The following is a 26412-nucleotide window of genomic DNA, read 5'->3' on the forward strand; positions in this document are numbered from 1 at the left end:
TTCATGAAAGGTATGGCTTGGGAAAGCCCAGCTGATACAAAATTTGATATTTTTACTTTATTTATACCATAGCACACACCTCACTGCAATCTCTTGTATAAATCTTCACTCGCACACGCAATAGTGACAATTTATTATTTGCAGGCAAATCTCAAAAAATTTGTACCTACGATTCCAAAGCTGGCAACTGTAAATAAAATCCTTGTTTCTCCGTTTAAGCACAATTGTGAATCAACCATGTATTTGACTAGGAATAAATTTTTAATCTCTGAAACCAAATAGCTATAGGGTTTTCGCCTTAGGATTCAAAATTGAACTCACAATCCAAACTTTAAAAAAGACAAATAGAATGACCAAGATGTGTAATTTCGCTTTTTCTCTTATTTTTATACCCTGCCTATGAACTTTTGAGAAATTTTAGTTTTAAATTGCATAAAGTGGCCTTTTTAAATTTATAATTAACTTTGGCCCTTGAAAAGTCACTTCAACACACAAGATCATCTTTTAAATAAAATAATTAATTAAATTACGTTGTGCAAAATATAGCAAAGTTAGATTACTTAAATTTAACTAATTAAAATATTCCCTTTGCAAACCCCAGATTCAGCCTACGGCAATAAAATAGGCTATGGGATCCCGAACGCCCATGTCGAGGAAGGGGACATAACAATGGGACCACTATGTGAGGATGTCCTATACGGAAATAAGGCATTTCATCCACAATTCTAAAAATGAAGTCCATGAGGGTTTTAATTGGTTTCAATTTTCCAAGACCTTTGAACAACCAAGGGTTTTCATCCTCAATTGTGAATTCAAACACATGCTCCAAATGAAGAAAGCCAAATAAAGCCAAAACCCACTTTTCTAAAACTTTCCAAAAAAAAACCTAGGGTTAAAAAATTTCCCTCCATATTATTTTAAAATACTTTCTGACAAATAAGTGTTTAAAAACATTTTTAAATTAACAATAATAATTAATAATATTATTAAGTGGCCCTTTAAATATAAAATAGTCAGACCCAACTTAAAACAATATTATAAATCCTTTAGTTCTAAAAAGGCGACATTGCACACTTGATTAATATATGAGAGCAAGACCCTACATTAGAGCTAATCATGTTGGACCAAGTGATTCAAACTCCTCCCTACCATAGTTCATGACTCCATGTTGTGATATTTGTCTTTGATGTTGGGTTTTGTACAACTAAAACACTTGAAAAAATTTATATGTTTAAAAATTTTGTTTTCTTTAGTTAAAATCTAAGTTACCGAATCAGAATTGGGTACGTGTGTACGGTACGTTATTACGCTGAATTATTTTGCAGATGGTTGGGTGCGTTTCGATACGTCCGTACAAAATATAAAAATTATATATATATATATATATATATATATATATAATTTTAATATATGACTTTTTATTTTATATCATTTTTTGTTTTTAATTTATTATATAAGTATTAACATGATGTTTGATAAATGATATATTATATAATAGTTTAAATTTTAAGACTATTTTATAATTTTAGTTATTAAATTATTTTAAATTATATATTAAATATATACTAAATTAGGATGTTAAAAATAAAAACCATTAATATAGATGTATTAAATTAGAAATTTAGAATGTTAAAAACAAATTTTGCAGCAAACACAGAAGCGACATTAAAAATGACTATAAAAAATTGTGGTCTGCTTTGCAAACGGATCCAGACGCACCACTCCTGAGTTGTGACCGAGCGCTGAAATTGCGCGTGGATCTCCCTAAACTCCCAGTGAATTATCCTTGCTATGTCCACTCGCGACTTCCAAATTAAGATGACGACAAATGCATCAATGAACAAGAGACCTGCAACCAAGCACAACCTAATCACTAATGCCCTCGTCTCCTAAGCAGATCGCGAGTTTTACAAACATTGTGGTCGTTTATGGAGAAGAATCGAAAAAAATGCATTAAAAATTTCACACGCTAACCTAGATTCAAGCTAAAATCGGTGCCCAAAATAACCTTAACGAATCCTAGCTGATTCCACTGGCGATTCCAGTTGGTATCCGATTCAAGTACAGCTCGTACCTAGAAACAGGCTAATATTCAAACGATTTGGTAACTTAGGTTAAAATCTATTTTAATACTCGTGATCAATGTATACTCAAGTGTGCAACTAAAGTAGCTTATGTTTTATTAGTTTATTATGTCTTTAACGTTTATTTATTGAAGGGTATGTAATTAAAGCTTTAAATCTTTTAAAATCTCTATATTTCATGGTTTTTTCAATTTGCCAAATATTTGTTTCGTCTTTGCCATGTACAAGTACTCTTTAGTTAAAGCTGACACTATCAAATTCATTTGGTTTACTCACAATCATTATTTATTAGCTATATGATATTTCATGCAAATGTTCTTCTCTTTTGTATTTCTTCAGGCTGAAATACTCTTTTGTTTACGGACGCACGGAGAAATATATAAAGCCATGATGACAAACAGTTATAGCAAAGAATCTGCAAGTTAATAACACTGATGAATTCAAGTAGAAAACATCTCATCTTTTGTGCTCAACTCATATTACATTGCGTTCTCACATCTTTGTTGTAAAGAAAGAATTTTCATGAATGTAAAAGATAATGGTGATGTTAGTTTGATGACATCTAATAATGTGATCTAAATATATTTGTGAAAATTATCACCATAATTAGAATCAAACTCATATGTGCATGTGCATGTGTATGTAGACACACACACACACATAAACCATGGTGAACGGTTCAAATATTCCTATCTCATCCCATAACATGACTAAAGAACGCATACCTCTATTCCTTCATAGTTAATGGTCACAAAATCTCTTAAGTTGCCTGCCAACCCAACCTGCAAGAAATTCAATTTTCAAATTAAATTGCAGAAATCTATATATGCATAAAAGGAAATGACAGAGAACCAATAAGAAGGAAGCGATAGGCCAGTCTTTTAAATATTTGTTGGAAGCCAGATACTTAAAGTCAAAACGAATAATTAACTTGCTAATAATGTGACGCTGAAAAAGATTTAGGGGATAACTCTAATGTAATCTTCACTAAATATGTCTTAGCCTCTTAACCAACAACCCTATTCCAGTTATGATTGGAGAGGCCTAAGAATATAAAGTATTTTCCTAGTTATATAAAAGCCTTTCTATTGCCATCATCATGTTGTCTAAAGTGATGTGTGGTGCGCAGATAATCTTATGTTTTTTGGCAACACTTTAAATTTATAGTTGATGACTCCGATCAGTGGAAGTCAGAGTGGATGGCCAAAAAACTTAAGATCGGAGGGCAGAATAGATTTCAAGCAGATATTTCTTCATTGGCATTATTAGAATGATAACAGATAAGAATGAAAAATAATAATTCATTTCATACCTATGATATGATTTTTATTTTTTAGAAAGAACAGAATACTACATTACATAAGATTTTGTTTTGAATTACAATTGCCAATCCCTAGTCCACATTGGATACAGGGACATCGACCATTGAGTCATAGAAGTATGTTTACATCGATATTCCCAAATGCCAGAAAACACCAAAAAGAGAGAAGTGAATACACAGTACTTGGCCTACAACTTTAAATCCAAGGATCATAATCCAATTTCATGGATATCATACTAACAATTTCATGCTACTAATATTCACACCACAGAAATTGCATGAATTTCTGTTTGACTACATACAGTAGTACATACTACAGAGAGCAAATGTATACAAGAGACTTCACAGCTGTTCAATTACTGTATACAGCTACAGAAAGAAAGAAAATAGTTTCTGAATAACAGTGTACCATTGTTCACAAACTCAGACAGAGCAAGTACTCATAAAGCCAAAAAAATCGACCTCGGCAACTTAAAAAGGCACTTAAATTTCTTTAAAGAACAATTTATTTGCAAAATTTAATTACAAAATGTATCAAATAAATCTAAAAAACCATGGGAAAGTGTTTTCTATTAGATTCGATTGTTGAATACACATGGATTACAAACTTACATCATCATGTGAGTCAGACACAATGGCTAGTTGCTAACTGATAACTATTATGAATTTATAATGATTGCCTTTGAAAATCATCACCATAAATTGCATATCTAGGCAAATAAAAAATTATACAGGCTTTTATAATTTCTTCTTCCCTGTTCTAGTGAAAAGTTGCATGACAGATGGTCCTCGCACTCAATTCTAGCTCCTGACTTGTCCTAGTAGACTATGCTTGTGGTCCCAACTTGCCACTAGATGGCAATGACTCCTCCTTTGCAATATCAATGCCATCCAATGACAGTCCAATCTACCATGCTTCTACTACAACCACATCCTCCATAGCCTACCTCTCAAAATCAGCAATTGCATCCCCTATAAACAAGGAGGGCTCATCATCTTGCATGGTCCAATCACTTTAGGGATCAATCTCATCCAAATCAATAGGCTTCTCTATTTTGTCCTCCACCTTTCTTGTGCAAAGTCAAAAGTTGCATTGCACAAAAACTAGGTTATTGAAGTGTTATTGAATCAACTTATCAAGTTTGTTTGTGTGAATGTTGTCAAACCCCTGTTGCACTCACAGCTTGAAGCATTATAAGGTTGTGAAAAATTTCAAAGGGCTAGCTTTTGGAGCTTAGGGGTATTATGGACTAATTCTTTTCTATTTTCAATACCTTCTTAATTGCAACTGTTGAATTTTGTTGTGTAAAATTTCAATTGAATTTACCACATCTATTATCAAGGATTAATGTTACTAGATATGTGTGTGGCTTGGTGAAAAAAGGAAAGCCAAAAACACGCAAACATGCATGCAAATCCATACAAAATATATCATTGGCAACTGTGATACACAAGTTCATGAGCTTGTGTGATGAATGGTGTGGATCTACATTAAAAAGTTATCAATGCTTCTTAAAAAGGAGCTGAATTAATTAAATCATTAAAGAGTACAAGAAATTACTTACAGAGATCCAATCAGCTTGTGATGCCAGATACTTTGCTACAGCATCCTTCCGACCATGGTCATGTTCATTAGGCTACAATATGGAGAAATAAATAACATTAAAGCTACACCTTCAAACATTATAATAGCATTGTTGCTCATACACAAACATCTTTGTCATTAGAATTTTCTTCTTACTGATTTTTACAAATTAGTCCTTTAAAAGCAATAATTTCACAAGCAAGTGACATGCATGAGAATAAAAACCAAGAAACACTTTATTGCTGTTGATTGTGCTTTCCTCAAAACCAGCATATTTTTCAAAATCTGCCAAGGATTCATCGCTTATGAGGAGAGAAGTAACACTTATCAAAAAGCATCAGCTTTGGTTACACCAGCTTTGTTAAGCCTAAAGAATCTGACCTGATAGAAATGACTTTAGACAAGAAAGGATTCCAAAAATATCATATTAAATGGCCCCCAAGTTACGATACATATGACAATGACATTTTCCTAATGTCCCCCACTAGAGAGGATTTTCTATTGCATTTAGCAGGGTAAGAAAGGAAACATGGTTGGCCACAATAATTGCAAATAAAATATACATCTAATGCAACAATTATGATAATCACACATAGGCTAATTTTAAACTCTTCATACAAGCAAAGTTCTAAAATAAAAACTAACATGCTCTCATTAAATCCCTTTCTTTCTCATAGAGAACTCGCAACATTTATGATTTTTATTCTTACATCATCTGATACCAAGACTAGTGCAGACATAAAAAGTTACAAAATCCAAACTTAAACCAAAATCTATTGCGATTTCCTCAATTGTTTCAATTTCAGATTGGAAAATGTTTAGTTATTACATTCTGAAAATATTGTAACCTTTGACGATAAATTGATTAAATTTTATAGTTTTTTCCAATATCTAAATATAGGAAATATTACTAACAAAAAAGCATATATTACTAACAAAAATGAATAGGCATCATAAAGGTTACTTTGGTGTGCTTAGTAGATAATTAAGCACCAAGTGCTCTAATTCCGATTGGGTCACTGCCTTATTCTAGTTATGTATATTTACTACACTGAAAATATACAAATCTTCAAGAAAAGTGAAAGAGAAGAGGATGGCTCAAGCTATCAATGAGAGAACCCCTTACAATGAGGCTTAACAGCCTATTAATGGCAAACGAGTCACAGAGAAGAAACCAACAATCAAAGATGGGAAACCCTTACTCATGCGTCTACAGGTGGATGTAAGTTGAAGAAGACAGGGAAGCGATTGGATCTGACATGATTGTGCGTGCAAGAAACCTAGCCATACCCTAACAAAGCAATCCCAAGAAGGAAAGTACATCGAGAAGGTGGATTGCTTAAAAATCCAAGGTCGGAGCACACAGACTTGACATGAAGACCATCAAGCAACCATAAATAGGCATGGCCTTGGACTCAACTTGATGGCAACCTGCAAAACACATTAAATGCGCCCCTATAGCTCCACGAATCGAAATGGACAAGTTACAAGAAGGGATGAAGCACTAAGATCTTTGAGTGTCGATCACGCCATATGGAAGTTTTGTTGATCATCGGAGATCGGGCATCGGGCCCTTGAGAAACCATCGCTAAGGATGAGGGGTTGGGAACTCTGGAGACTGAAAGACCAAAGGGACAAGAGGGAGGCGAGAGAAGGATTTAGTGTTTCGGGGTTCAAGGAGACATGCTAACGCTTATCCTTTGTGTAAAGGTTAGACTATTTCACCGAACCCCGAAATCTAACAAAGGAAAGGATTTGATGTTTTGGGGTTCGAGGAGACAGGATAATGCTTACCCTTTTGGTAAGTGTTAGATTGGTTTCCCTAACCCCAAAATCTGACAAAGGGATTTCAGGTTTTGCTCAGCCCACCAATGGACCCGCGAGTCCGTGGCAAGTCCACGAGTTTTAAAACTATGCTTTAGACATCATTCCTCATCGTATATTTAGACGATACAATTCATTCCAAGAAGAGGTTGATTGTGTTTTAATATAATTTCTTATTCCAGTTTGGAAGACCTCGAAGTGAGCAAGGCCAAAGCCCCATAATTGGATGCATATACCAATCAGATTTATATTAGAGACAACCCCATCATCATTGCAATGACTCACTGCCAAGATCAGAAACCCCATATCATATAATTGTTGCAAGTGATTATTCCATATCAAAAACAGAAAAAACATCGCTTCAAGCGATATTACATACTAGACATTGCATATTTCCCAAGTCATAATCAGAAACAGAAATCATCCTTCATCACTATAAGTGATAGGAGAAGATCATCAGCATATTATCATTGCCATATCAGACACAGCTCTTTAAAGCATCACTGCTATCGTCAAGAAGCAGATCTCTATTTGCACGTACATAAAGAATCTATTCAGACACAGCAATATTCAAGATTATCATACTCAAACATTGAGTTTCCTTTTGCTTATTTATTCATATTTACATCTGAAATAGCAATTAATCATTGCACTAGGTGCAAGACATTCCAATTCACTTTGGCATAATCAAATTGCATATATCAGAAATAGGCAGTGGAATTGTTAATTGTTATTTTATACATATTTATAGATTTAATTCAAATTCAGATATTGTAAGTTAAAGAATTGAAGTAATTGCCCCAATATTCCTAGTTATCCTAAAATGGGACATTACATAAGAACACATACACAAAATGTGCAAGTTGAAGAGAGGCAAGAATGATGATTTCAATTCACTCAAAAGCCAACAGCAAAACTTAGAATTTACAAAAATGCAAGAAAACGTACAAATCTTCAAGAGAAGTGAAAGCACAAAGGATAGCTCAGGCTAGCAAGGAGAGAACCCCTTACAATGACACTTAACAGCCTATTTATAGAAAACTGGTCACAAAAAAGAAACCAACAGTCAAAGAGGGGAAACCTTGACTCATGCGTGTACAGGTGGATGTCAATTTGATAAGATAGACAAGCGGCCGAATCTAACATGATTGTGCACGAAAGAAACCTAGCCATACCCTGACAAAGCAATCCCAAGAAGAAAAGTACATCTCGAAGGTGGATTGCCTGACAATCCAAGGTCAGAGCATGCAGACATGACATGAAGACCATCAAGCAACCATAAATAGGCATGGCCTCAGACTCAATTTGATGGCAACAGGCAAAACGTGTTAAATGCACCCCTGTAGCTCCATGAATTGAGATAGAAAATTTATAGGAGTTGATGAAGCATTAACATCTTTGACTGTCGATCACGCATATGGAAGTTTTGTTGGTCATCAAAGATCACACATTGAGCCTTCAAGAAACTATCACTAAGGACGAGAAGTTCGGAACTCTGAAGTCCAAAATACTAAAGGGACAAGAGGGAAGCAAGAGAAGGATTTCAAGTTTTGGGGTTCGGGGAGACAGGCTAACGCTTACCATTTGGGTAAGGGTTAGTGAAAGATGCCAACTAGGAATTGGCCCGATCTAATAGGTTTTTCTATTGAATTTCTTTGACCAGTGAGAAATTGTTTCAAGTGTTTACTAAATTTTTGAGGTTTCGATGTTTTAGGGTTTTGGAAGATGCAATAATGAACAAAATTGCAAATAGCAAGCTAAACAAATACAGAAAAATAAATTCGGAATTCTGATTTATTTATTGCAGCAAACAATATGACAAAAAATGACTAATTTATTCCACACCAGGCCCAAATTGCATACAAGGTGTCCAGCGATTGCCTTGTTGAGCTTCTTTATTAGACTGAATTGAAAGAAATGTTGATATAGGAGCTTCCACAATGAGACAACAGCTCCAATATGTCTTATTAATCCTAATATGAATTACCAAAATCAAATGACGAAGAATTATGCAGACCCAATATAATTTCCAATTCCTTGCTAGGAGAAGTCACCAAATTTGGCCACTTTTCCCCACAAAAATGCATATGTAGACCAGATGTGCTATGGATTCACTGAAGGAGCCATTAATCTGCCCTAATCATATCCCAACGATGAATTCTCAAGCAATTGCTGATTCCAAAACCCGCTTGATTATTTATTAGGTTCCACAGGCTAGCTAGAAGGGTACGGCCTGCCTTGGAATGGTACGGCTGGTCATAAATGTCCTCCAAATTGCAATGTTGGGCCTCAAATTGCAATGTTGGTGCCAAAGTGCTGCAAATGGATGGGTTATCGTCCAACCACAACAAAATTGAGAGTTTATGTTCTCAATTTTGAGTTCCCATTGTTGTACCTGCTGTTGTAGAGTGCTGCAAAGAAAAATAAAAGTAAAAAATGAATCACAATATATCAAAATGAATGCCCGTGTCTCTCCTTTAATCTCCTCTAACCCTAGACGCCACTTTTGGGAGATGGATGCTTGGAACCAAAAGAATATTCCCCTCATAAGCTACGCCCAGCTTGCGGGCCTCCTCTTCATGCTCAATGAACATCTTTTAAAAATAAATTAACTTATTTCCTAGGGGGGTGTGCAAGGTGGGGTCCAACCACTTAAATAATTAACTTTATATAATGCACTTTTATAAAGTTACTTTATTGACATTTATAAAGTTGCTTTTTCTTTCCACATAAAGTAACTTTATAACATTTTAATATAAAATTCACTCTAATTAGAGCGACCTGTTAAAGTTTGTAGCTTCAATCAAATGATCATTTAGAATACATATAATATATGTTGATTAATAATAATATATTATTATTAATCATATAAAATTTAATATTCAATATTAATCTATTATATTATTCTAAATTAATAATTGATTGATGAAACATTATAATATTGATTAAATTATTATAATTAAAGGAGAGACATGTCCGTTCAAGGACATGCCATTCCAAAGGAATATATATAGTATAATGTTATTCAATTTGAGAACACACAGAATTCCAAGAATGCAAGTATCAGATTGAATCAGATATATACATTAAAATACATCCAATAAAACCTGGAAAAATCAACATGGTATCAGAGCTCAGGCCTGTGAAGTTTAATTTGGAGGTTCGAGAGGGTTGGAGAATTCAGTTTTTTTTTCTAGAATTTTTAGTCTAAAATATGCCATTGTATGGCCTTTGGTTGGCCTCAAAATAAGGACTATAATATATGGATGGAAAGATCTGTGTTTCTAGTTTTCAAATATGTTTATCTCATCAAATTTGATTCAGTTTTGTGCAAGATATGACGACTTTGGTGCAGGTCACTTGAAACCCTACCTAGGGTTAGCAGTTTTGGGGAAAATGTCATAACTTTTGTTTTAACCGTTGGAACTGGCTATAACTTGGAGGAAATGTTTGTAATTATATTTTCTAACATCTCACCGAAGAGATTGTATAAATTTGGTAAATTGCAAAAGTTATTAACAACTGTGTGTGGCAGATCATAATGAAAGTGTTGATCAAAATTATGAAAATGTTCTACATCATTCAAAGGGAATTATGATGAGAGATGATTCATGCGTGATATTTCTTATATGGGCTCGCCTTACGAAAGGAAATGTTTTAAACTTAAGATAAGTATTCCATGTTTTATTAAGGCACATGAATTATTGAGTTTGTAATTTATGCTATAATATTGGCTAGTAAAATCTTGTATGCTTCTATCATTGGTATTTCTGTTCGAGATAATTTAGTTTATGAGCTATTTGCAATCTCTCTCTGACATAACTTCAGGACGAAACCAAAATAAAATTGAATTAAAGGGAGAAATAAATTGATGCTTATCAATGAATTGATGATTGAGACCAGATGCAGAGGGAGTCTGACATTTCAAAAGAGGACAAGAGGTTGATACAAGAACTTGAGCTTCAGAGGGAGCAGATGGTTCAATCAACTTGTGACAATTTCGATCATAGTGATTGAGAGGGATTTTCACTATTGAAGGTGAAACACTTTTGAGGTAAAACTTGATTTAATTGATTATTATACTAATGAAATTATTTAATGCCTTATGGGCCCTATGTAAACCATAAGGAAGTGACGACTTCCAAATGATTTCCACTTTTATTTTTGAGGTTATTGGAAGGTGACGATCTTACAATAACTTGAGCTTGTGGATAGAATCATCGACAGAGGCAATCCACATGAGAGCTCGTGGATAGAATCATCGACTGAGGCAATCCACGTAAGAGCTTGTGGATAGAATCGCCGACTGAGGCAATCCACATGAGAGCTCATGGATAGAATCGCCGACTGAGGCAATCCACGTAAGAGCTTGTGGATAGAATCGCCGACTGAGGCAATCCACTTAAGAGCTCATGGATAGAATCGACGACTGAGGCAATCCAAATAAGAGCTTGTGGATAGAATCGCCGACTGAGGCAATCCACGTGAGAGCTCATGGATAGAATCACCGACTGAGGCAATCCATGTGAGAGCTCATGGATAGAATCGCCGACTGAGGCAATCCACGTGAGAGCTCATGGATAGAATCGCCGACTGAGGCAATCCACGAGAGAGCTCATGGATAGAATCGCCGACTGAGGCAATCCATACAAGAGCTTATGGATAGAATCGCTGACAGAGGCAGTCCACGCAAGAGCTTGTGAATAGAATCGCCAACGGAGGCAAATTCACACCTTGAGACTATGGTCCCCTGTAATGAGCATCATATGGTTGATGCAAATACTCCCAATATCATGAGATGATATTTTTTGAGTAATGGTGAATATCATGTGCCTTGATATTCTTCTTTATACCATACTTCCTGATATCATAGTGAGATAATATTTTCTCTATTCCATAATTAATCTAGACTTAATGCATTTGCATTGATTTTATCTTCCCTAGCTAAGAGGGAGTGTTAATTATGTTTTGTGTAGCTATGGTGAGGGCCATAAGTGTTGACATGGGAGATCACTACACATTCTGTCTGATCATCCTCCCTAGCTAAGAGGGAGTGTTAATGTTTGTAGCTTCAGTCGAATGATCATTTAGAATACATATAATATATGTTGATTAATAATAATATATTATTATGTTATATTATTATATTATTATTAATCATATAAAATTTAATATTCAATATTAATCTATTATATTATTCTAAATTAATAATTGATTGATGAAACATTATAATATTGATTAAATTATTATAATTAAAGGAGAGACATGTTCGTTCAAGGACATGCCTCTCCAAAGGAATATATGTAGTATAATGTTATTCAATTTGAGAACACATAGAATTCCAAGAATGCAAGTATCAGATTGAATCAGATATATAGATTAAAATACATCCAATAAAACCTGGTAAAATCAACACGACCAAGCCAAAATTGGCTAAGTATGGGCCTCCTTGCACTCTCCATCACCTCCTAACCATTGGATTCACTTGCGAAGGAAGCTAACAGGTGAAACTGTGCATCTGGATGATGTCCTAGAAAGTGGGGACATTACAATCCTCCCTTCCCGGGATTGCTTGCCCTCAAGCAAACATAAACTATCTACTGTTCCACAGAGATTAAGTGATTCAAATTCCACAAACCATGAAGTAACATCCTGAAACTCTTGCAGAATGACGTACCAAGCACATCAATACCCGGATTCAATACCAAAATGAAGAATCCATTGTAGGAGCTGAAGTAGGAGAGTGCGATATCAAACAAACCATCATATAGCAAGGATAATGCTGCCACATTATGTGTAACGGGTAGCAACCTCAACAGTGAAGTATATATGCCATCATAAGAAGAGTCAAAGCATGCATCATGTTTATCCAACACTACAGAATTAATATGGCTCACGGCCCCATGATTATATGCATCAATGCCATGACAAAAGAACAATGAATCACTGTTGTTATAATCTGAAAATCAAGACTGAATATTTCCCTTGTATCCATTCCTTTGGAGCCATTCAAGTTGGTGCTAACAAACATGCTCTTCACTACCCTTCCTTTAGTCTCATATTCAACATTATATAGGGACTGACCAACTTCATCTGAAAAATCAGAATTAGATAACTCTTGTTTCTCTTTACTAATATGATGTTGAGTATCATGAATGTGTTGAAGTTGAAACTTAGCCTGATGAGCTATCAACTTGGCTTGTCTGGCTCTTGCCAACCATCCTTCATTCATCCTCTAGGACTGTTCTATATCAGCTACCCCAAAATGTCTCAAGTTTGTTCTACTAGAAGATGTACCATTACTGGCTTCCAATCGGTATGTTGTCATTCCCTTAGGCTTGCCATACAATGAAGCTCTCAACACCACTTCCTTCCCATCCACCAAGAACTCCAACTGCATCTTGTGATAATCAAATGTGCACCTACCAATAGATTGAATCCACTACATGCCTAGAACCACATCGCATTGCTCTAACTTGATCACATAAAAATCATCAGTCAAAAGATAGGCCTCCAATTGAAGGCTGAGTTTTGGAACTCTTGTAGTACAGCTCAAGGTTCCACCACTAGCAACTGTCACTCTAAAGCCTGCAAATTTTTCAACCTGTAATCCAAACTTCTCAATTGACTGCTCACTAGGGAAATTATATGTAGCGCCAATATCTACCAAACAATCCACTAGTTGTCCCCTATGTGTTTGCTTCAATCGGAAGGGATGATACCAAGGTACCTCAAACAATGAAGTAATCGTAATGTTGGCAATGACCAATGCATTCTCATCACCGCCACCCTCAGAACCTGTATCTTATATCTACTCACCCTCACCATCAGAGAAGACCTCTATAAGATGTGCCTTGCCTTTCCCAAGGCATCTACGACCTAGTTCCCATGGCTCCTTGCAAGAAAAATACAATTTCTTCCTCCTTAATTCATTCCGTGATTCTTGATCCATCCAAGGACGGGGTGGTGCACTCGGTAGTTGTGTAGAAGAACTCTAAGGAGGTTTGGTATCAAGGTCCAATGTAATTTGTATGGCCTCTTGGAGAGTCTTAGGCTTTAAAGCCTTAACCAAACCTCGGAGTCTCTCATGTAGACCCTCAATAAAGAGCATCACTACTTGTCTATAGGGCATCTCTGGTACCATGACTGCTATGCATTGGAACTCGTTAATATAGGTATCCACATGTCTTGTCTGCCTCAAAAGTGCTAAGTCCCTATAATAGAGTTCCAAATCCTTGCGGTCAAACCTAGCTATCAATCGCTCTGTAAACTCAGTATCTGAGTGTATAAGTGCATGGTTCTAGGTCACAAGTCCGTGATGCCACCACTCATAAGCCTCACCCTCTAGATGCAAGACAACAAACTGAATGGCTTCCTCCTATGGCATAGGCTTGAGTGATAAGTAGATGTCCAACTTATGCACCCAAGCACGTGCACTTATCTTGCCACTACCATCAAATGTAGACATGGTGATCTTACTGGTAGCCCTATTCAACTCAGTATTTTGCTATTGTCTGCGCCACCTATCATTGCGATTCCTCATGGTACCCCGTGATGCATACAATACTGGTGCAGCAGAAAAGCATCTCTAACATGTGCTGGTAAGCGCGCCCACTCATCACTAGCCACCATAACTGTGTCCTGAAATGCAATACCATCTTGCGGGTCAGCCAATGATGGTTCATCTCTAGGAGTGAACCGAGGAAGCATAGGTCTATCAGTTGTCTTGGTCTGAGCTCTGTCATGCCTAGGTGAGATAGATGCACTACCCAGAGATGAAGGACCCCTACTGCTACCACGACTCCCTGCAACTGATACTGACCTGCTGTGCCTTCCACGCCTATCCCTATGGCGTCCCAAATCCATTCTATCGAATGTGTCATGTAACATGTCAAGAGCCCGCACAATTCTCAATTGTGTTGTCCGTAATTTTGAGATCATAAAATTGGACAACCCCTTTAAAAAATTTATTCAGAAGTTAAGATTTTACTTTAAAGAATGCTTTTCGAGGCAAAATTCTTGCTTCTCTCTAAATTGGACTGATTTTCAGTTCATCCTTGATCCACGTTTCAAATTTCATCGCATCCTAAGTTCGTTTGCTTGGTCTTTCCTCCAAAATCAAGTTTTGATCTCTGAACTACGAGTGGGAAATTTTCCTTCTTTTGCAAGTAAAAGAGACTTTTGCTTTTAAAAGTAATAGGAACTTTTTCAAACAATTACAAGTGAAATCTTATAAAGATGTGTAAATTGTAACTTGTTTCTTTTCCATTCCTATTATTTGTCTTTTAAGTTGCTTTGTAGGGACTTTTTGATCATATTGCAAGTGAATTTAAAATTACAAGTTTATAAGAACTTGTAATTACCCCTTAAAGCCCCTACTCTTTCCTTTATTTTTCTTTACTTTAAAACTTGTAATCGGAATTTTAAAACCCTGTTACAAGTCTTTTAATGTTTTTTTGCTTTGGTGTTTTTGAAACCCAAATTTGGAGGTTTTTCAATGGTTTTTGAGGAAGAAAGTTTTGAATTAAAAACATATAGTAGGATTTTTATAACCCGACTACATCTTTCCCTATCTTCCTTTTCATACATTGAAACTTGTATGAAGTTTAAAACATATGCCCATCGCTTGAAGTCAGATTTTTATAGCCCGATTACACATTTCTATTCCCCATTGTTATCGAACTTGTTGTTCTTAGCATAGAATTTGACTCATAGTATTAGTGCATTATGTGAATATCAGCGATTTGGGTTTATTGATTCCATTTTGCATTCTTGATGTTCACTGTTCGTTGTGTATATACTCCAAGTTTTTGGGGGCTTTGCCCATGGATTCTACCACATTTGGCATTTGTTGCATTCAATATTGAATGCTAAGCTAAGTCACCAGCTTCGAATTCGAATTCAAACTTCGACAGCTTTGAAATTCGAATGAAGTTCGATGTGGAAAAAATTTGAAATGTATAAAATTCGAATTAAATTCGCCATATGTAATTTTTAAAAAATTTTAATAAATATATGTAATATATCTATAAATTTGTGTAAATAGTTTAACATTGATAAATAGATTTGAAATCATTACAAAAAGATGACACATTTATAAAATATAAACCGTAGGAAACATATGCTTTCACTATTGCAAAGATGTTCTTTTGTCAAAAAGGTACAATAACAGTCAAAAACTTTAGAACTTTAAAATAACTCTAAGTCATCAAGAGCACTTGGCTGGGATGCCAAATCATCATCATCTGTATCACTACTCAACTCATCATCTGCAAAGTCAGGCTCATCTACATCTGGCATTGCTATGCCTTCAAGAGTTTGTTCTAAAGAAGTGTTCTTTGCTGATTTGTTCATCAGCAATTTCAAATTGCTGCGAACATAGACAAGATCTCCCAGCTTTCCAGTCACCAATTTGTTCCTCTTTTTGGAATGGATGTGGTCAAAGCAACTCCAGTTTCTCTCACAAGCTGATGAACTTGCTCCCTGACTCAAAATTCGAATAGCAAACTCTTGCAGTTCAGGAGCTGATGATCCATAAGAGATCCACCATCTATATCCAGGCATACGTGGCGAGTCATATTTGGCTTTTGCCCCTCCAAACATCCCTTCTCCTCTCTTGTATTGCCAACTTTGATCTCTGATTAGTGCTGCAATTTCTAGATTTGGTACATACCTGCTAATGGCTTCGTAAAGCCCTGCCATGATTTCATTATCACCCCTTCTATCAATAGAAAACAACTTAGGCTCCAAAAAGCAAGCTGCTGCATGTAAAGGTGTGTGCATCATTTTCCATCTGCAATCAACTGTCTCCCATATCTGCATATATTCTGCTTCTTCATTATTTAGTGCTTTTTGAATAGATTCCTTACACCGGTCCATGCTTTCATAAAGCATGCCAAGGCAAGGAGTGTCACCATCAACCAGACGAAGCACATCAACAATTGGTTCACATACAAGCAAAACTTTTGCTGCACTTTCCCAGAAATTGCTGTTTAGGATGATCTGCTCTATCTTCTTCCCCTTGGGGCCTTTAGAAAGCACTGAACTTTCCCACTGATTGGAACAAATAACAGACCTCAAAGCTGCTTTTTCTTCAACCACTCTTTTCAAAGTGATATAATATGAAGCAAATCTTGTTTCACAAGGCCTCAACAATTCCTTTGATGCATGTTGCCTATAAATACTCAATGTGAGACGATGATTCCGTATGAAATTTGCAATTGCTCTCCCTCTATGAATAGCTTCATTTACCCATGGGAATTTAGCCAAGTCATGAAGCAACAAATCGAGACAATGGGCTGCACATGGGCTCCAATATATCTGTGGGTACTTCTCTACAATCAGCCTCCCAACTCCCACACAATTTGCTGCACTATCGGTTACCACTTGAACCACATTTTCCACCCCTACTTCAAGAATGGCTTCCTTTAATATTTGAAAAATATACTCTGAAGTTTTCTTGTGGTTCATGGTGTCAATGACTTTCAAAAACACAACACCTTCAGGACAAGACACCCAAACATTAATCAATGGCCTTTGACACATATCTGACCATCCATCACTCAATATAGTGCAACCTGTTTCCTTCCAAGTGGCTTTGACATCAGCTAATTTTTCAGTCACTCTATCTTTTGACCTCTGCAAAAGAGTTGTCCTGATAGCCTCTGAACCTGGGGGTGTGTACCCTTTGCCAAACTCTACAATTTTCTGAACTGCATTACAGAAATGAGGATTTCTCGCAACATTGAATGGAATAGCACTTGTGTAAAACAAATCACCAACTGCATCATCCACCTGTTGTTTCTCTACTGGTTTCCAAAATTTGTTCAGTGTTCCACTCTGTTTTGGTACACTCACCGCTTCGGATTGCACAGAAGAGGAAGACATGGCAGATGTGAATCTAGATATATCTCCTTCAATTCTCTGTTTCTTTTGTGCCTTCTTCATTTTGCCTACCATTGAAGCAGCCAACTCTTTCTCTAGAATAGCTTTAAGTTCTGGAGTCGCACCTATGCATGCTTGAACACCTCCACCTGGACCCCCTGTATTAGCAAGGAAGTGGTCCCTAAGCCTTGTTAAAATTCCAATAATATTTGCCTGACATATGTTACATTTGATGTGAGTTCCATTTCGGGTCACATGCTTCCATGTCTCAGAAGTTGATTTGGGAGGAGCCATTAAATGAAAATCTGCATGTTTGGAAAGAAAAATTAAAAAACACACTACATTTATTTCAACCTTTTAAAAATATATAATGAAAATATATAATATAAAACAATATAATAAAAAACCATTAACATAAAATTACAAATTATATAATAATAATATTAAACAACATTATAAAAAATAAACATTATAAATTTATAAATAAACATTATAAAGTATAAACTATTAATTAACCTAAAAAAATATTAAATAAACAACATTATTAAATAATAAACCTAAAAAAATATTAAATAAACAACATTATTAAATAAATAATAATAAAATTTATAATAAACATTATTAAATTGTTTATAAAAATATTAAACCTAAAAAAAATTTAAAAAATATAAAAATATATAATATATTATTACAAACTATTAATATAAAATCATAAATTTTTAAACATTACAAACAATGAACATTATAAACATTATAAATAAATAAAACAAATAATAAACCTAAAAAAAATGGCAGCCTACCTGTGCAGGTCGCAGACAGGTCGGTGGCGTCGCGGATTGCAGGTGGCGTCGCGGACTGGTGGCGACACGAGCTGGTGGCGTCGCGGACTGGTGGTGGCATCGCCGACTGGTGGCGGCCGAGCAACTCCTGTGGCCGAGCAGACTAGGGTCCGTTGGCAACTCGCGTGGCGGTCGGGCAGACTGCAACTCCTGCGGCCGCCCTATTTATAAAATCCGCGACGAAACCGTAAAACGCAAGCCAAAAAAAATTAAACACTTTATCACAAACCCTAATTTTTTTTTCGAATTTAATCAAATTTAATCGATTTTTTGCATAGTTTTTCAAGTTCGCCGAATTTCGAACTTCAAGGTTCAAATTCGGCTGACCCTGGTCACTTAGATGCTAAGTGTTTGGCGTCAAATAGGAGACGTGTTCTTTAGCGTTTTTTGGGCATTTCACTGATCGCCCAAGCCGCTTTTCCTGCTATAAACACTGCAACGTGGAGGCATTGTTGTCTATTTATAAAGCATTTTGAGGCATCTCTTCTCCATTTCTTTTCGCCTAGGGCATTTGATCAAGCAAGCTATGTGTTTTCAATTTTATTTTGATTTCTAGTGGGTGTTTTTGTTTTTCTTTATGTTCTTGTTTGATCAAACAACTCGATAGATAAATCATGATCTTACTCAGATTTCGGGTTTTCATATAATCTTTCCAAGTTGTTTTGCCCTTCTAAATACAACTTGTGAATTTGTATGTTTTCCCTCTCTTGCAAAATTTTCCACATTTACTTCAATTCAAGCTTTTGAAATCCGATTACAAGTAACAGTTGTAACATTGTCCTTCCCATTTGGTAAAAAGAGTAAACATTCTCTTTTACAAAGTACAAATGTTGAGTTTTCAACTCACATACTTGATTTCGGGTTTTATAAATCTGATTACAAGTAAAAAAAATTCCCTCTATACAAGTTGTCAAGCTGAAAACGCCTTTTTTCATGCTTGCACGTGGTCTCACAAGTTTGTCAACATCGGTCAAAATCCTTATTTCCAACATCTCATTCATGTCAAAATCCCTATTGCCACCATTACATTCGTTCGTCCCACTTTCATTGATTTTTATCTTCCATTATGTTTTTTCCATTCTAAGTCTACTCGCAATCGGAATTTTAAAACCCGATTGCAGTTATGTCTTCACAAGAGTTTTTCCCCATTTTCACACTTGCAATATGCCTTTCAAGATCCGAAATTGGCCAAAAGCCATATCTTTAAAGCCTCTTGTTCATTCATTACTCCTTTGAAAGGTTTAGAGCTTGGGTCAGAGTTCAAGTTTTTCCCATTTGAAAAAGATAATATGGCTTCTTTCGTAGATCATGTTGTTGCTTTGACACTTCTGGATTTTCATCGCAGCATTACATATTCTTGTTCGATGACAGATTTGCCAACATGATCTTCCCACAAGAAGATGAAGTACAAGTACGACAAATACCAGAACGAGATTTCACCTTCTCAAGTTTCTTCTTCGTTAGAGGAGATTAAAGATATAGAAATCAGACGTAGACATGTCAGAGTTCCTTAAAAGGGTTGAAAAACCCAAGGATCACAATATACAGCACTTATTGGACAGCCACATCCATCTTGTTTCCTCTATCCCAATGGCTGCCCTAGAGCTGGAATTTATTCTTGCTTGTGCTGCTCATTTTGATCAGGAAACCAAAACTATCAGAGATGATGATGGTGATGTTATTCGCCTGGATGCTAAAACAATTGAGAAGATTTTCAAAGTACCTAGTGTTGGCAAGAAACACTGGATTGATGTTCAGATATTGTCATTGATGGCAACTAATGTCACATATCCAATCCGCAGTTCGTGATTCATTCATACCGAAAGATTGATTGAGGTCCGGTGAGGTCCGGTGAGAAGAACAAGACATCCGACAGAGTGTACAGTGTTTTGGCTGGCAGAACATTTGTGTTCAATATTTGGTGTTGTGGATCTCGAAGAAGCATTGTGGATGTGTAATATGCCTTATTCCAGGTTTATGGCCTTCGTTGTTTAGTATTGACTGAGTTGGAAGGTCCAGTAGACAAGTTTTCTGGTTAGAACAATGTTTATCTGCAGTAACGTGTGGAAATTCATTGAGGAAATCTCGTGGATCAATTTTGGCGGTTGTTTGTGTGTTCGAGGATAGTAAGCCGACATATGGAAAGTGTGTGGACAATTTGCTTTGGTCCGCACGGTTGTTTTGGATCGGATTGAACCAACTTGGGTAAAATGTTTCATTTGCATGTTATGCGTTTTTGGGCCGACAAGAAGAAGACCTAAATTGAGGTTGCGGATATATAAGACCGATTAATTTAATCACATTTGATATTGGTAGATGTATGTTAAGTGTATATGAGTGATTGTACGCAGTTTCACGTGCACAGTTGAAGGATTTGTGCTCCGGAATACAACAGAATATCATAACAGAGCAATGTTGTAGATAAAGTATTTTGTGCTTAACCGGAATTGTTTTTGGCATTTGTAGATGTTGTTTATCAGTTCAGACATTCCAATTATTATCTGTAATCATTTGTAAGGATGTGAGCCTTTCAAGGTTGTAGCCCTTATTGTAATTTGAGCAATGAGCTCTAGGCAGTGTGCCTGAATGCATGTGCATTCCTCTCATGTAATATTATGATACTTCTAACAAGGTATATTAATATTGTGGGTCTCAATCCCACCATGGTTTTTCCCTTAACCGGGTTTCCACGTAAAAAACTTGGTGTTATGTTGTTATTTGTTTTGTGTTTTTGCATTCTACTTTTATTCATTTGCATTAAGTGGTTTAAAGGACAGATCAAGAATGTTAAAAATTGCAAAACACTAATTCACCCCCCCCTCCTCTCCCCCCCCCTCAGTGTTCCTTGATTCCAACACCTACAGCTTCTGTTTATGTGGAAATCTCAAAGGAAAGTGCAGCAGAGTACTATGTACAGAGGGAGAAGGAATGCAAGTGTCATATTAATAAATGGATTCATGAACCTAGGACTTGTCTCACCCAATGGGCCAAGCTGTTTCGCTGTGATTTCAAGGGAGAGATTGGTGACACAATTACTCTCTTAAGCAGAATCATGGGTTTGGAGAATTCTAATATCTTCGAACCATGGATGTATCAATTCATTGTGTTCATTAGGCAATCCCAGCACATCTTTTGGGGTGAGATTATCAATGATGCTTTGTGTGAACAGCTTGCCAAAGTTCCTACCAATTTGTCCTTCTACATGAATTCATACTTGGTATATATAGCAGCATCACTCAGACATTTTCTTGGTCTTTCTACCAAGGGTGATCGCTCGCTTATAACTGTGTGGGAATATTATGATCCGCTGCCTTTGAGACCCAACAGGATCCATTACAAAAGAGTTCAAGATACTTTCTCTGGCCACTACATGTGTTTATTTGATAAAACACTGAAGAATAGAAGAGTGTTTGATACCGCATGGGAAAGAGTAAATGAATATGGCTGCTTATTCCTTCAATTCCCAACTTTTACCTATATGAGAGTTGGATGCTACAGCGAACAGCCATATATGCTTCCAAGGTACCCAACTGGCAAGATCATCCTTATGGAGTTGGAAAGACAGATTATGGCAGTTCATGCACAACAATCAATTCAACACAAGGTTGGAAGGGGAGTATCATCAAGTAACCCATTGCAGATTGGTCGATATTCTCTCATGACGTCTACGAAAGCCATGGCCATGGAGACTGAGCTGCGAGGAACAATCCATAATTTTGAAGAATACATGGCTAAGCATGCTACAACACTCCTGACACTTAGTTTTTATTTCAGAATTGTTAAATTTGTAGTTTTCATTTTGACAAGTTTACATGTAAAAACAATTTTGTAATTGCAAGTAAACTCATTACTTGCACTTTTGTAATTACAAGTAAACCAATTACAAGTCAATTTAGAATAGGACTTGTAATTTTGAATAAATCTTAGTTAGTTGTTGAATATGTCCAAGTTAGTTGGAATCCTCCCTTCTTTTTCTCAAGCCTTCTCTCCTATAAATACTTGAGGAGGCCTATTGTAATTTTTATCTTTTGAAAGCAAGCAAGTAAACTCTGCCAAAATTTACAGCAAGGAAGACTTTGAGCTTTTGTGTGTAAATTGAAGTTGAAAGGAATAGAAGAAAATCATTCAAAGATTTAGACTTTGTGGTAAATTTCTTGAGTTTTGAGTTCATTATTGCACTTCTTACATATTAATCTTGAGAGCTTAATCAAATTTTCTTTGCAGACTTTGTGCTACAAATATCAAAGATTAATATAGATTAAAGTGAAGTTCTTGTCAAGGGACGCTGTAAGACTTTGTGTTTACACTTGTTCCTAAAATAAATTAGAGTAGACATTTATTTGTGCCCAAGAAGAGATGTGAGACTTTGAGAAATATGCCAACTAGGAATTGGCCCAATCTGATAGGTATTTCTATTGAATTTCTTTGACCAGAGAGAGATTGTATCAAGTGTTTGCTGAATATTTGAGGCTTTGATGTTTTAGGGTTTTGGAAGATGCAATAATGAATAGAATTGCAAATAGCAAGCTAAACAAATACTGAAAATTAAATTCAGAATTCTGATTTCTTTATTGCAGCAAACAATATGACAAGAAAAGACTAATTTAATCCACACGGGGCCCAAATTGCATACCTAGTGTCCAGAGCTTGCCTAATTGAGCTTCTTTATTAGACTGAATTGAAAGAAAAGTTGATATAGGGGCTTCCACAATGAGACAACAGCTCCAATATGTCTTATTAATCCTAATATGAATTACCAAAAACAAATAGTGAATAATTATGCAGACCCAATATAATTTCCAATTCCTTGCCAAGAGAAGTCACCAAATTTGACCACTTTTCCCCACAAAAAAGCATATGTAGACCAGATGTGCTATGGATTCACTCAAGGAGCCATTAATCTGCCCTAATCATATCCCAACAATGAATTCTTAAGCAATTCCTGATTCTAAAACCCTCTTGATTATTTATTTGGTTCCACAAGCTAGCTACAATGGTGCGGCCTGCCTTGGAATGGTGCGGCTGGTCATAAATGTCCTCCAAATTGCAATGTTGAGCCTCAAAACTGCCCAGATCTACCTTAAACCTCATATCCTTGCTTACTGTAGCATAATTCCTTAGATTCGATCCTCCAATGATCAGATATATGTCCTTTTTTGGTACCAAAGTGCTGCAAATGGCTGGGGTATCGTCCAACCACAACAAAATTGAGAGTTTACGTTCTCAATTCTGAGTTCCCATTGCTTTACCTGCTGTTGCAAAGTTTTGCAAATAAAAAATAGAAGTAAAAAATGAATCACAATATGTCAAAATGAATGCCCGTGTGTCTCCTTTAATCTCCTCTAACGCTAGACGCCACTTTTGGGAGATGGATACTTGGAACCAAAAGAATATTCCCCTCATCAGCTACTCACAGCTTGAGGGTCTCCTCTTCATGCTTAATGAACATCTTTTAAAAATAAATTAACTTATTTCCTAGGGGGTGTGCAAGGTGGGGTCCTGTTGATGTGTATTTTGTACACGACCAAACACAAAATAAAATACCTAAAGGTACCTTATCCTCTCTTGAGCAAAGTTTCTCGACTGCTGAAGATCTCGCTGAAGGATCAGTCGAAGCAACTCCAAGGTTCTTGTATGTAGGTTCTCTACTCGTGGATAAGCTCTCTGTGGTATCATGTGATTTTGCTGGAATCACAAGGGGACTTACACTTGATGACTAAACGTCTGATTTGCTTTGAATATTGCTGGAACACAGGATTTCACTAATCTAGAATTTTCTGAAAAAAGGAAAAAAAAGGACGAGGGCGAGGGAAGGATCTAATTCTAACACTAAGAATGTAGGAGCAATGAATGACCTTTGATGAAATTCTAACTAAGTCTTGTTTTGACATCCCAGGACCATCTCCACAAGGTTAGTGCGATCTTCGGAGGAAAGCTTTATGATGTTCAGATCATCACTACAGGCATAGACACCATCAAGTTGATGCATGTCAATGAAGAAGCGACAATTGAAGTTAAGCTTAAGCTGAATGATTCTAGTTGACTACACAGGGCAAGTCTGCAATCAACAAACTGCTAGTAGTATGGATATACAAATTTCACCATCAGTCAAACACATTTCTTCCACTCATCTAATAACATGAAATCAAATCTGAGAAGTATAGAGACCATGCAAATTGTTGAATCGACCCATAAATTTCACCATTTCTTCAATGAAGTTTTTACAAGTCTTTTACAACATCTTGGCAACAATCTTTGCCTTCTCTTTCTATTCTACTTTAATTGCTACTCTATCAACTGACTATTCACTATTAGCTAATTATTCACCTTCTAACTATTGACTAACTATTAGCCTTTACAAATGAGGAGCCAGGGCTTATATAGTGCCCACAATACAATTCAATGGCTTAGATCAATTTGAGATCAATGGCCGAGATTTTACAATGAAAACCCTAATTAGGGTTTGTTACAACAAACTTAATTCTGACCAATGAAATAATTGCATTATTTGGACACATGTCTTCTCTGGAATATTCGACCAATGGATAGCCAGGGTAGGTACATCGAAGTTTGTGCCATCTTTGATGAGTTAGGTACATTGAATCTAGACATGCTAAGGTGGACCAACCCGACTAGAGGAGTGATGACTGGGATGCCACCTTGTCTGACACTTGGTTGATGCTCAATTTGGTGATGCTTTCCTTCAAATGCTGGACTAGAAGGGGTCGTCCTTGATGATGCTAGACCGAAAAGGTCGTCCCTATTGATGCTGGACTGGAGAAGGTCGTCCTTGTCTTGGCCTGGTCTACTTTTAACTGCAAGACAAACCAAAAGATGATTAAGGACACATAATAAATTCATTTCAAAAAAGTATTTCCTACTTTAAATCATCAACAAAAGATATTAAAATGAAGTTAGTTCAAGACTTTTTCCAGGGACAGGCTCCATAAGAATTTCGCCTTGGACCCTTTGGAAGGGTCAGGAGCGAATTTTGCATTCCTGGCTCAAATTCTTCTCACCTTGTGATCATACTTGCTTAGATACATGCCTAAGGACATCCTCATTCTCAACCAACACCAAGCTCGATGTAAATTTGGGCCAAAATTGGAGGTTTTAAGAATTTCGCTTTGGACCCTTTGGAAGGGTTAGGAGCGAATTTTGCATTTTTGGACAAATTCCATCATGTCTCTACTCCAAAATGCCTTCTAAGGCAAGCATACGCTATCCTTCTCCTCACCAAAGGCTAGGAATCCACAAGTTAACCTTCCCCATGGGCAAACTAGGTGATTTTGGGAATTTCGCTTTGGACCCTTTGGAAGGGTCAGGAGCGAAATTCACCTTTTAGGTCACAACTCTTCATTTCCTTCACTTTAATTCATCTTGCAGGGCAAAGTAACATCATTTCAACCTCAACTACGCCTTAGGACTCCAAGTATTGACTTGACACAAGGAGGAAATAGGTGGATGAAGAATTTCGCTCTGGACCCTTTGGAAGGGTTAGGAGCGAAATTCACCTTTTAGCTCAAAATTTGCATTTTTAATGATCAAAAATCTTTCCAAGGCATTCCAAATAGTTTCTCCCACCCTATTCTAGGCCTGACTTCACTCAAAATTTGGAGAAAAGGATGGTTTTAGGGTTTTTCGCACTGGACCCTTTGGAAGGGTCAGGAGCGAAAAACTTGTTTTGAGCTTATTCCTCCATCTTTCAACCTTAATCAACTTCAAAAGGGCAAGGATATGTCTCCTCGAACTCATCCAAGCTATACAAACCTAAAGTTTGACTTGTCTTACAAGGAAAGTAGGTGATTGTAGGATTTTCACTCTGGACCCTTTGGAAGGGTCAGGAGCGAATTTCCTATTTTGAGCTTGTTTTGG

General features: G+C 36.3%; 1 protein-coding gene across 4 annotated transcripts in view; it reads right to left on the reverse strand.

Annotated features, from left to right (window-relative positions):
- The window catches only part of LOC131075735 (pullulanase 1, chloroplastic), a 356768-nt gene that overhangs the window by 160138 nt on the left and 170218 nt on the right, over positions 1–26412 (reverse strand). For all 4 annotated transcript variants that reach the window (XR_009113252.1, XM_058012612.1, XM_058012613.2 and 1 more), the window contains 2 exons: positions 4971–5042; positions 2810–2866 (listed from right to left, as the gene is read on the reverse strand). Coding sequence is in view for 3 of the 4 variants with exons in the window: in XM_058012612.1 (XP_057868595.1) it covers positions 2810–2866; positions 4971–5042 (129 nt within the window). In the remaining variant the exon portion in view is untranslated. The remainder of the gene's footprint in view (positions 1–2809; positions 2867–4970; positions 5043–26412) is intronic.

Source organism: Cryptomeria japonica, chromosome 1 (genome assembly GCF_030272615.1).
Source record: "Cryptomeria japonica chromosome 1, Sugi_1.0, whole genome shotgun sequence".
Classification (NCBI taxonomy): Eukaryota; Viridiplantae; Streptophyta; class Pinopsida; order Cupressales; family Cupressaceae; genus Cryptomeria; species Cryptomeria japonica.